The 12,213-nt window shown below is 39.6% G+C and overlaps 1 protein-coding gene across 1 annotated transcript; it reads left to right on the forward strand.

Annotated features, from left to right (window-relative positions):
• The first annotated feature begins 11,243 nt into the window (after positions 1–11,243).
• On the forward strand, positions 11,244–11,964 carry LOC308625286 (coiled-coil-helix-coiled-coil-helix domain-containing protein 2-like). Its single transcript, XM_081249299.1, has one exon. The coding sequence runs from the start codon at positions 11,257–11,259 to the stop codon at positions 11,716–11,718; it is 462 nt and encodes a 153-aa protein (XP_081105425.1). The 5' UTR covers positions 11,244–11,256; the 3' UTR covers positions 11,719–11,964.
• Positions 11,965–12,213: the final 249 nt, after the last annotated feature.

Below are 12,213 nucleotides of genomic sequence, written 5' to 3' on the forward strand. Positions count from 1 at the left end.
TAAAAATTTACTGAAGAGTATAAAAGAATACCTGATGTATTAAAAATTATCAACTGTATACAGTATTTGAGCATGGGAAAACTCAGTACAGTTGACCCTTGAATGACGTGGGTTTGAATTGCATGGGTCCACTTATACATGGATATTTTTCAATAAATGCATACTATGGTACTACAGCATCCATGGTTGGTTGAATCTGTGGATGCAGAACCATGGACATGGAGGGCTGACTGTAAAGTTATATACAGATATTTTTCAGTAAACACAGTACTACATGATCTGTGGTTGGTTGAATCTGAGGATGCAGAACCATGGATTTGGAGGACCAACTATGAGACTTGATCATATGTGGATTTTGGTATCTGGAGCTGCAGCAGGTCCTGGATCCAATCCCCAGCAGATACCACGGGACAACAGTACCTGTTTTTCCACTGCACAGGGGTCTAAGCCCCTAACTACTGGGTTGTTCAAGGATCAACTGTATTTTAAAGCTGTCACTTCTACCCAAATTACATTATAAATTCAATACAATCCCAGTCAAAATCCTAAAAGAAATTACCTAAGCTAATTCTAAAATTAATGGGAGAATAGATGCACAAAGAATAGCCAAGGAAACTAAAAAAAAACAAACAAAATGAACAAAAAAGATCATACTCCACCAGGAAACAAAATATTTAGCAAACCTATGATAGTAAAAATAATCTGGTATTTAACTAAGGAAAAAAAAAGATCAATGGGAATGGGATAAGAGTCCAGGAATGAGGGACTTCCCTGGTGGCGCAGTGGTGAAGAATCCGCCTGCCAATGCAGGGGACACAGGTTCGATCCCTGGTCCAGGAAGATCCCACATGCTGTTGAGCAGTTAAGCCCGTGCACCACAACTGCTGAGCCAGAGAGCCATAACTACTGAGCCTGAGAGCCACAACTACTGAAGCCCGTGTGCCGTAGAGCTGGTGCCCTGCAACAAGAGAAGCCACCACAACGAGAAGCCCACGCACTGAAACGAAGAGTAGCCCCCGCTCGCCACAACTAGAGAAAGCCTGGGCACAGCAACGAAGACCCAATGCAGCCCCAAAAAATAAATAAATAAAAAATAAAATAAAATAAAATAAATTCAATAAAATTATAACACTTAATGCCAGCCATAAAAAAAATCCAGGTGGATTAAATGAATAACTCTAAAATCTTTAAAATATTAGTAGAAAATATAGGAGGATATGTTCTTAAAGAAGATCACAATATGTAAGTCCATTAAGAATAAAATATAATTTTTTCAACAAATTACCAAATTCCTGAATAACATGAAAGACTGCATGCACACACACACAAAAACCCCATAAAAGGCAGTGATAACTAGGAAAAAGTGTTTGCAACCTATCCAAGACAAATTTGTAAAGAACCAATGCTAATATGTATGGGAAAGACAAACTGTACAATTGAAAAATAGGCAAAGGATATGAAAATGATTCACAGAAGAGGAGCTACAAGTGGACCATAAACATACAAGATGACTCTACTTCTGGTAATCAAGGAAATGTAACCAACAATGATGACATTCATTTATGGCATTGGCACATTTTTTAAGTTTGAGAAATTATCTTTTTCCCTACAATGTAATATTGTATTTCAGTTAAAAACAATGGAATAAGTCTGTGCATATTGATACAACAGCTTTCCAAGAGAATTGTTATTTAAAAAAGCTACATTATGCATATGCACGTTATGTTAACATTTATGTAAAACTTGCTCTCATGTGCATATATGGATATATAGAATACACTGTCTTAGTTGGATCCCATAAAAGCAGAGCCTGAGATAGTGATTCTTCTTCAAGGAGTTTTTTGGGAAAGTACTCCCAGGATAGGGGGAGTGAGAAAAGCAGGGTAAGACAAGGGAAGGAAGGCAAAGCAGGAATGTGGTCTTGGGTGGAGACCAGCTCAGTCTGCAGTGGTGCTCTGGAGCACAGATTGCACCAAGGTGGTTCCCACCTTGCGGCTATTTTGTATCTCTGTGTCATTCCATTGTTGATCATATGTGGCCTACCCCCAGATCCTAGGGGTATGGGGGGTAGTCACAGCTCTCTTTTGGCCAAGGGCATTTCTCCAGAGAAAAAGGAAGCTCTGAGTTACTGTCAGCCAGCTCTGGCAGCAACAGAAAAGAGGATCTGGGCAGGGCAAAACAGCATCTGTGACACACATGCATACACACATAAACACACACACAGGCACAAACACAGACACACAGGCAAAATACTCAAGGAATTAACACAAAACTGGTAAGATGGCTACTTCTAGGGACAGACCTAAGGTTGAGGGGTGTTGTCAAGGTGGGCTTTAGTTTTATATTTGCTTTTTTAATAATCACAATATGTTATATTTCTTATGTAATTAGAAAATAAGTTTTTAAAAAATATGCATTTTACTTTCTCACATAGGCAGTGACTCCATTATCCCCACCCATCCACTCTTTCTTGGCTTTCTTATATTTATTACAAATAAAATTTGTTAAAGGAACCACTTTAAGATCCCAGTGAGCTTTTTTCATTCTTGCATTTCTTAGGTCAAGGCAATTACAGAAGTCTTTTTTAAGCAGATATCATTTCAATTTTCTGTTTAATAATAATGTGATCATTCATAGTCCAATTTGTGAAATATGAGAAACATGTATTTACTAAGACAGAAATCCAGTTGAGTATATAGTGTGCATTCCTCCAGTACTCAGTGACTTTGATCAGAGTTTCTTATGCTGAATGTCTTGGTGCAAATAGCAAACCACCACTTACTAATCAGTGTCCTTTTCTGCTAAAAGTGGGAGGGAATCTGATACTGTTCCCAGTGAATTTAATGTTCTTGCCTCTTCATGGAAAGAATTTGGAGCCGAGGCAGAGAGGTTAAGAGAGTGAAGTGAGGATTTATTTAAGCAAGAATATGCTCTCAGAGGGAGAGTGGACAGACAGGTGAGGAGCTGTTACCCTGGGTTTCTTTGGCAAGCCGGTTATGAGGGGCATACAAATGAAGGGGTGGAATATTCACTGGGGAATGAGGAGTTTTGGGGGTTACAGTCCCTGATTTTCAACGCAGCTCCATCTTCCTGAGGGGAGGAGGAATTTTTGTCCTTATTTAGCTTAGATCAGAAGTGTCATGACATCAGTGCACAATGGGTGCTTCTTATCTGCAAGGCTAATTTTATTGTAATGAGAGCATAATGAGCAACAGGCTACATTCCCATGCAGGAGATTCCCACCTTTCCTCACCTTTCTTTGTCTGCTTCCAGGACACTTATCACCCAAAATGTGTGGTTTCCTGTTGGTCTGGAGGTTCCTGCTTTTCTTTGTCTGCCCATGGACCCCCCACTGTTTACAAGCTGTGTGATTTCCTGCTACCTGGCCCCTACCCCCATTTCTCTGCTCATATCTGGCTATCTGCCTGCTGTAACAATACTAATTCTTTTCTTTTTTATTGAGGTATAGTTAATTTACCATGTTGTATTAATTTCAAGTGTACAGCAAAGTGATTCAGTTACATACATATATATACATATAAATACATATATACATATATATACACACACACACACTTTCTGGAGAGTTTTTAATCATAAATGGAGGTTGAATTTTATCAAAAACTTTTTTTGCATCTATTGAGATAATCATATGGTTTTTATTCTTCAATTTGTTAATGTGGTGTATCACATCGATTCATTTGTGGATATTGAAAAATCCTTGCATACCTGGGATGAATTCCACTTGATCATGTTATACGATCGTTTTAATGTATTGTTGGAGTTGGTTTGCTAGTATTTTGTTGAGGATTTTTGCATCTATGTTCATCAGTGATACTGGCCTGTAATTTTCTTTTTTGTGTGTGATATCTTTGTCTGGTTTTGGTATTAGAGTGATGGTGGACTCATGGAATGAGTTTGGGAGTGTTTCTTCCTCTGCAATTTTTTGGAAGAGTTTCAGAAGGATAGGTGTTAACTCTTTTCTAAATGTTTGGTAGAATTCACCTGTGAAGTCGTCTAGTCCTGGACTTCTGCTTGTTGGAAGTTTTTAAATTACTGGTTCAATTTCAGTACCTGTAATTAGTCTGTTCATATTTTCTATTTCTTCCTGGTTCAATCTTGGGAGATTGTACCTTTTGAAGACTTGTCCATTTCTTCTAGGTTGTCCATTTTATTGGCATATAGTTGCTTGTAGTAGTCCCTTATGACCCTTTGTATTTCTGTAGTGTTGGTTGTAACTCCTCCTTTTTCATTCCTGATTTTATTTATTTGGGCCCTCTCCCTTTTTTTCTTCATGAGTTTGGCTAAAGGTTTATCAATTTTGTTTATCTTCCCAAAGAACCAGCTTTTAGTTTCATTGATCTTTTCTACAGTTTTTTTTAGTCTCTACTTCATTTATTTCTGCTCTAACCTTTATGATTTCTTCCCTTCTACTAACTTTGGGTTTTGTTTATTCTTCTTGGTCTAGTTGCTTGAGGCCTAGGTTAGGTTGTTTATTTGAGATTTTTCTCATTTCCTTAGGTAAGCTTTTATCGCTATAAACTTCCCTCAGAACTACTTCTGCTGCATTCCACAGGTTTTGGATCATTGTGTTTTCATTTTCATTTATTACTAGGTATTTTTTGATTTCCTCTTTGATTTCTTCAGTGATCCATTGGTTGTATAATAGCATATTGTTTAGCCTCCATGTGTTTGTGGGGTATTTTTGCAGTTTTTTCCTTGTAGTTGATTTCTAGCCTTGTGGCATGGTTGGAAAAGAAGCTTGATATGACTCCAGTTTTCTTAAATTTATCAAGGCTTGTTTTGTGGCCCAGCATTTGATCTGTCCTGGAGAATGTTCCATGTACACTTGAAAAGAAAGTGTATTTTGCTGTTTTCAGATAGAATGCTCTGTAAACATCAATTAAGTCCATCTCATCTAATGTGTCATTTAAGGCCTATGTTTTCTTACTGATTTTCTGTCTGGATGATCTGTTCATTAATGTAAGTGGGGTGCTAAAGTCCCCCACTATTATTGTGTTATTGTCGATTTCTCCTTTTATGTCTGTTAACGTTTGCCTTATATATTGAGGTGTCTTCCATATTGGGTGCATATATGTTTACAATTGTTATATCTTCCTTTTGGATTGATCCTTTGATCATTATGTAGTGTCCTTCTTTGTCTCTTGTAACAGTCTTTATTTTATTTTTTAATTTAAAATTAAAAAATTACATTATTTTAATTAATTTTAAATTTAAAAAGTATTTTTATTTTAATTTAATTAATTAATTTATTTATTTTGCACCACTTGGCTTGCAGGATCTCAGTTCCCTGACGAGGGATCAAGCCCATGCCTCCTGCAGTGGAAGCATGGAGTCCTAACCACTGGACCACCAGGGAATTCCCAACAGTCTTTTTAAAGTCTATTTTGTCTGTTATAAATATTGCAGCTCTGGCTTTCTTTTGATTTCCATTTGTGTGGAATATCTTTTCCCATCCCCTCACTTTCAGTCTGTATGTGTCTCTAGATCTGAAGTGAGTCTCTCGGAGGCAGCAAATATACGGTTGGAAGGGCTCCCAACCTCTAAGCAGGTCCCTCTTAGCTTCTCTACCTAACCACTGGGTGTGATCTCACTCAGCCCCATGGTTTAGATACCATGGGTGGGCTTATGAGTCCCAGATATATAACCTCTTACCAACCTTTTTCAAGACGTCTGTATTCAGCTGCCTGGACCTTTCAACTTGGACATCTTCAATTAGCATTTCAAACTAAAGAGAACTCTTGATTCCCCTTCTGCTCTCACCTCCTGCATACCTGTTCCTCATCCATTCCAGTAAAAATCATCATCATTTTTCATCTACTTAAGCCAAAAATCTGAGTAATCCTTGATTTCTTTCTTTTCATCATTCCTCCGACTCACTTCATCAGAAAATCCTCTTGAAGATACCCCTAAAACATCTCCTCAATCTATATTTTTCTAGCTCTAATTCCTCCCTCATCCAAGTGACATAATCTTTCTCATGAATTATTATAATAACCAAATTACTCTTTCATTTTTTGCTTTCTATTGCATACAGTAACTAGAGCAATCTTTTAAAAATGTAAATTGGGGCTTCCCTGGTGGTGCAGTGGTTGAGAGTCCACCTGCCGATGCAGGGGACATGGGTTCGTGCCCCAGTCCAGGAAGATCCCACATGCCGCAGAATGGCTGGGCCGGTGAGCCGTGGCTGCTGATCCTGTGCGTCCGGAGCCTGTGCTCTGCAATGGGAGAGGCCACAACGGTGAGAGGCCCGTGTACTGCAAAAAAAAAAAAAAAAAAAAAGTAAATTGGATCATGTTATTTTCCTGGGTAAAACCCTGCATAGAGTAAATGTGGGTTCCACATTATTCTAAATGCAGAACTTTTTTTTTTTTTTGAACCAGAAGCGTTCATAACTGTGGTTTCCAAAATCATAAAACTCTTTCCTGCTCTTCTCCCACCTCATTTCATATCATATTCCTCCTCTCTCACTGTGCCCTAGCCACACAGGGCCTCTACTGGTTCTATACTACCTGCCAACCTAGTTCATCATTAGGTCCTTGGTCATTCAGTTCTCTGTTAGATAGTACCTTCTCAGAGAGGTTGCTGATCCCCCAATTCAATGTAGCTGCTCAGTTTCTCTCTATATTACCCTATTTTAATTTTCTCTATCATATTTTTCACCTCTGGTATTTTTCTTGTTTGTTTACTGTCCCATCTCATTCAAATTTAAGACCTAGAAGAGTAGAGATTTTGTACAGTCCATATCCTCAGCATATCTGTAGAATGGATTCTGGCAGATATAGGCTCCCAGTACACAGCAGGTGAATGAATGGATGAATGAATGCATGTAAGCATGGCTACTTCTATAAAAGTCATTGTGGGAGACACACGATTAATATAACAGTGGTCCCTGTTGCATATGGAGCTTCCAATCTGCTTGGAGACCCAAACAATAGAGGACTGCATGACTAAGCAGTGAGCTATGTGGTATTGACCATAAGTGAGACAGGAGTTCAGAGAAGAGTGGGGGAAATGTAAGAGACCTAAGTTTGGCCTCTGTTCCAGTATTTGTGTACTGCTCCAGTATGCAAATCATTTAACTGAATGTATAGAATTTCCATTCTCATCAGTGTGGTTGCCAGCAGCAGCTAAATGGTGCTAAAACTGTCCCGTGATAGTTTATGCCCCAACAGCCCTTCCAGACCATTTTTTCCAATGACTTCTCATGCAAGTATGCTTTCAAGAGAAATATTTTGAGTAAATTTTAAGCCTTATCCAAACTGGGTAGATACTTTAGCAGACTTCTGCCCTTTCTAAACAACATGCAGTTTGGGGACGACCTTAAAGATTTTTTACATTAGTTCTTAGGCAATAAGTAAGGAGACGTAGTGAAAGTGAAAAACGTGATGACACCAACATATCAAAGGACATTTGGATATTTTTTTTTTTTCACTTACTTGGCTTATTTTTTTAGTCTTAATTGATTATACTACTTTGGGTTTTTGAAGCACAGTCTGATTCTCTTTAGAATCTCTTTTTTTTTTTTTTTTGCGGTACGCGGGCCTCTCACTGTTGTGGCCTCTCCCGTTGCGGAGCACAGGCTCCGGATGCGCAGGCTCAGCCGCCATGGCTCATGGGCCTAGCCGCTCCGCGGCATGTGGGATCTTCCCAGACCGGGGCACGAACCCGTGTCCCCTGCATTGGCAGGTGGACTCTCAACCACTGCGCCATCAGGGAAGCCCCTAGAATCTCTTATTACTCATATATTTAACAGACTATTGGAATTAAAGCCTTAGTGGTTGTTAAGCCAATTAATGCTCTTGTCATTTATCCATGTGGAACTTGCACTCACTTCCCAGGGCATTCTTCCTGTTTTCACAATAGACGTAATAGTAAACATAAATTAAATGAATACCCCTAAAGGTTAACAATGATTATCTTAATTTTATAGTTTCCTGTTAAGGAAATAAGGTTTAAAGAATCTGCTTGGCAGAAACAAGTGAGCAAGGAAGACACTGGAAGGGGAAGCTTAGTGTTTCTTTATCTTCTCTTTTCTTCCAGAGTAATCCTAACATTGTGAAGCCTTCAAAAAAATTACTGCCTTTGCTTTTCAAATAAATAACTCAGGTGTGAAAAGCAGCACATCCGCCCTGTGGTTGAGCATTTTTTTCTGATTTGACTTAGCTTTGAACTTCTGTGTAGTGGTGGGCTGGCGGTACTCCCCTGGCCTCTCTTGGAGATTCCTTTTCACTCAGTTACTTTCAGTTTACTGAAAGACCCCAGGATGGCCACAGGAAGACTCCTCATTTCCTGACTTCAGGCTGTAGTGATAACATCTTCAAAAATAGAATTCTATACTTAGGAGAGTATACCCATGTCCTATTCTATCAGGAAAGTGAGATCCCAGTATATTGCATTTATGAGTTTGTTCAGTGAAACCTCCAATAACCCAACCCAATCCTGAATCTTTAATCAATATTTCCCCTTCTTAAATTCAACTTCTAGGGAAAGTAGAGAATAGGAACTGTTTCAGGAATATATTTATTTACTTTTAAAGTGTTCTGTTATGATATATAGCCATAAAATATAATGATTAATTTTTTTTTTTTTTTTTTTTTCTTTTTGCGGTATGCGGGCCTCTCACTGCTGTGGCCTCTCCCGTTGCGGAGCACAGGCTCCGGATGCGCAGGCCCAGCGGCCATGGCTCACGGGCCCAGCCGCTCCGCGGCATATGGGATCCTCCCAGACCGGGGCACGAACCCGTATCCCCTGCATCGGCAGGCGGACTCTCAACCACTGCGCCACCAGGGAGGCCCTAATGATTAATTTTTAAAAATAAGATTCCAAACTCAGTTCCTTTTATTTATAATAAAATGGTATTATTAGCAGTTTCCTCTCATCCTTCAGGGTTCTAAATAAGGGAAAATACACATGAGGATTATACCTGGATGAAAGTGAAAGTATTAGTCTGTTAATATTAGCAAAAGCCCTATAATGCCTAAAATGGATAGCTTCTAGTAAACAAATGAGACCCTTAAAAACCAGTGTTAATATATATATATATATATATATATATATATATATATATATATATATATATATATATATATATATATATATATACTTCTTTTTTTTTTTTTCTTTTTCTTTTTGGCAGGCATGGGGTTAGTGACCAAGGTGGAATTGGGAGTGGGACAAGCTTATATTCACACTTTTCTGAACTCTCCAAACCTCCCCACACTCTTTTCTTAACATTTATTTTTTATTTAAGTAACACTGGTTTATAGAATTATATGTTTTATGTGTACAGCATTATATTTCTATTTCTGTATATCCTACAGTGCACTCACCACCAAAAATTTAGTTTTCCAACCATCACCATACAGTTGGTCCCCTTTACTGATTTCACCCCACCCCTACCCCTTCCCCTCTGGTAATCACTACTCTGTTCTCTGTATCTGCATGTTTGTTTTTGTTTGGTTTGGTTTGTTCACTGATTTTTTTTCTTGTTTTTTTTTTGTTTTGTTTTATTTTTTATATGAGTGAAATCATATGATATTTGTCTTTCTTTCTCTGACTTATTTCACTTACCATAACATATACTTTTTTCATACAATTGAAGAAAATACACCAGCAGTGCAAACTTTATGACTTTTTCATCCATTTAGAGGAAGTGAAAATATGGTAGCCTCTTCCTATTTTTATTCCTAATCAGGGAAGTCCCTGATGAGGTGTGCAGAAACCTGAAGAGGGCTTATTGCCCCTGGGCAGAAAGAGGGCTTCCAACAAATGGACAGTGCCCTAACTTCTCTAATAAAATATGCAGTGCTGAATATTCAGCTCCAACTGATTAGAACAGGGAAAGATGGATTCCTGGAGGGTGGAGGTGAGAGGTATTACACACAAAATTTTACGAAGTGTAGAAGGAAGAGTCACGTCGCCATCTATGGCATTGGATTGGCCAAAAAGTTCGTTCGGGTTTTTCTGTAAGATGTTATGAAAAACGTGAATGAACTTTTTGGCCAACCCAATACAAGTCGTGCAGTGCACCACTTTAAGGTATATAAGGGTTTCATTTATATAGAATATGAGGCCAGTATATCCCTGAGGGTTTTTCAGTAACAGGAGAGAGTTTTAAAGATTTCTTAGGACCTATATAAGAAACTAACTAGTTATGTTACCCTGACCAAATAATTTAATCCCAATTAGCCTCAGTTTCCTTGGTTAGAGACCACTATTTTCCTAGTCAATAATCATTCTCCCCTCCTTCCTTAGTAATAGACACCTACTGATAGGGATAGATTTGTGTCCAGATTTTTAAAAAAATTTAAAGGACATTTCTTAGCCTTCCTTGCAGATGGGAGTGGCCAATGGGAAATCTCTAAATGAAAGTAACTCAGTTTGGAGATATATCCTTTCTCCTTTCTTCCTCCTCCTACCCAAAGCAAGATTGTTATGGCGGGAACTTCTGCAACCATAAGGTTACCATGAGGTCACCTTGTGGATGGAAACCACCCACTGAAAATGAGGAAGCAGAAAGAGTCTGGGTCCCTGATGTCAATGGAGCCACCAGATCAGCCTTGCATTCCTAGGCTTCCTGTTTACATTAGATAAAAATACAATCCTATTTTGATTAAACTATTATTGGTTGAGTTTTCTCTTATATGTATTTAAACTAATCATAATTGATAGATACTTTATCTGTAATAATACTTGTGTGGGTGAAGAGGGATAAGAGAGGAAATATTGGGAAACGCTTTGTTAAGAATAAAATGCCACATTAATGTAACAGCTTTTGTAAGAATCTGGGCTTCAGAAGTATTGCTTTGGGGCATTGATGACAAAGATTGACAGAGCTATGTAGTGGGTCATTTTCTTCCTGCCCCCATTTTGCCCCAGACCAGCTTCCCCAGGGCTCACAATAGTCATTCCCTGAGGTCGGCTCTGCCTGACCTGGTGGCGTTCTCTGCACCTGCAGCCCAGTCGGCCATGAGATCCTTGAGAGGAGCTGGAGAGAGAACAAGTAGAGGAGTAGACTGGTCTTGAGATCCAGGGTTTCCTTCCCCTAGATTTCCCAGCAGTAAGAGTCAGAGCTTTAGGAGGTGCAAGAAAGGTTCTGAAGCTGTGCTGATGAGACTAGAGCTGTAAAGACTTCCATACATAAGCTAGAGAACCCTTGTATATTTAGATGTAGTGAGTTGTTCATCTGATAGTGATGTATAAAAATGATCTAGGCTTCGCCACGCATTTAAGATGCCTCGTGGAAGCCGAAGCCGCACTTCCCGCGTAGCCCCTCCGGCCAGCCGGGTGCCTCAGATGAGAACTGCGTCCAGGCCAGCGCCCGCAGCTCAGCCACCAGCAGTGGCTCCACCATCTGCTGTTGGCTCCTCTGCTGCTGCTCCCCGGCAGCCAGGTCTGATGGCCCAGATGGCAACCACTGCAGCCGGCGTGGCTGTGGGTTCTGCCGTCGGCCACACTCTGGGTCATGCTATCACTGGTGGCTTCAGTGGAGGAAGTAATGCTGAGCCCTCAAGGCCTGACATCACTTACCAGGAGCCTCAGGGAACCCAGCTGGCACAGCAGCAGCAGAATGGCCCATGCTCTTTTGAGGTGAAACAGTTTTTGGAGTGTGCCCAGAACCAGGGTGACCTTAAGCTTTGTGAAGGTTTCAGTGAGGTGCTGAAACAGTGCAGACTGGCGAACGGGTTAGCTTAATCAAGAAGTTCCAGTTGAAGGCATGAAAAATCATCTCTCATGACCACGTTGATTTAGCATTAAAAGTATAATTGATAGTGAAGATATAAAGTGTGAAGCCACCAGTTAAACCGCTCCTCAGTCATTAATAGCTTTTGTGCTTCAGGATTGCAGTGGAAGAGGGTGTTCTCACTGTATAGAAGCTCACTGAGATGATATTGAGTTTGAGGCTAGGCGGATGTTTGTGTGGCCTCTTAAACATGCTTTTGTTTGTGAATTAATTAGAATAAAGTGATTTTATTTCCAAAAAAAAAAATGATCTAAAGTGAGCAAAGGAGAAACATTTATCTCTTCCTGGAGATTCCAGGAAAGCCTGCCTCATCTTTGGTCCTGGATGCTGGTCAAGAAGTCCACTTTCCCTTGAAATAGGGGAAAGAGGGTGTATTGGTATAGTGTTGTCCCCAAGATACTGCTGAGGACAGGAGGAGATCAGGGAACACTGGAAGCAGTTACATG

This window comes from Mesoplodon bidens, assembly GCF_964165515.1.
Source record: "Mesoplodon bidens genome assembly, chromosome: 11".
Lineage (NCBI taxonomy): Eukaryota > Metazoa > Chordata > Mammalia > Artiodactyla > Ziphiidae > Mesoplodon > Mesoplodon bidens.

Excerpts from the sequence above, each read along its gene's own strand:
- LOC308625286 (XM_081249299.1), top strand. The coding sequence starts at position 11,257 with ATGCCTCGTGGAAGCCGAAGCCGCACTTCCCGCGTAGCCCCTCCGGCC.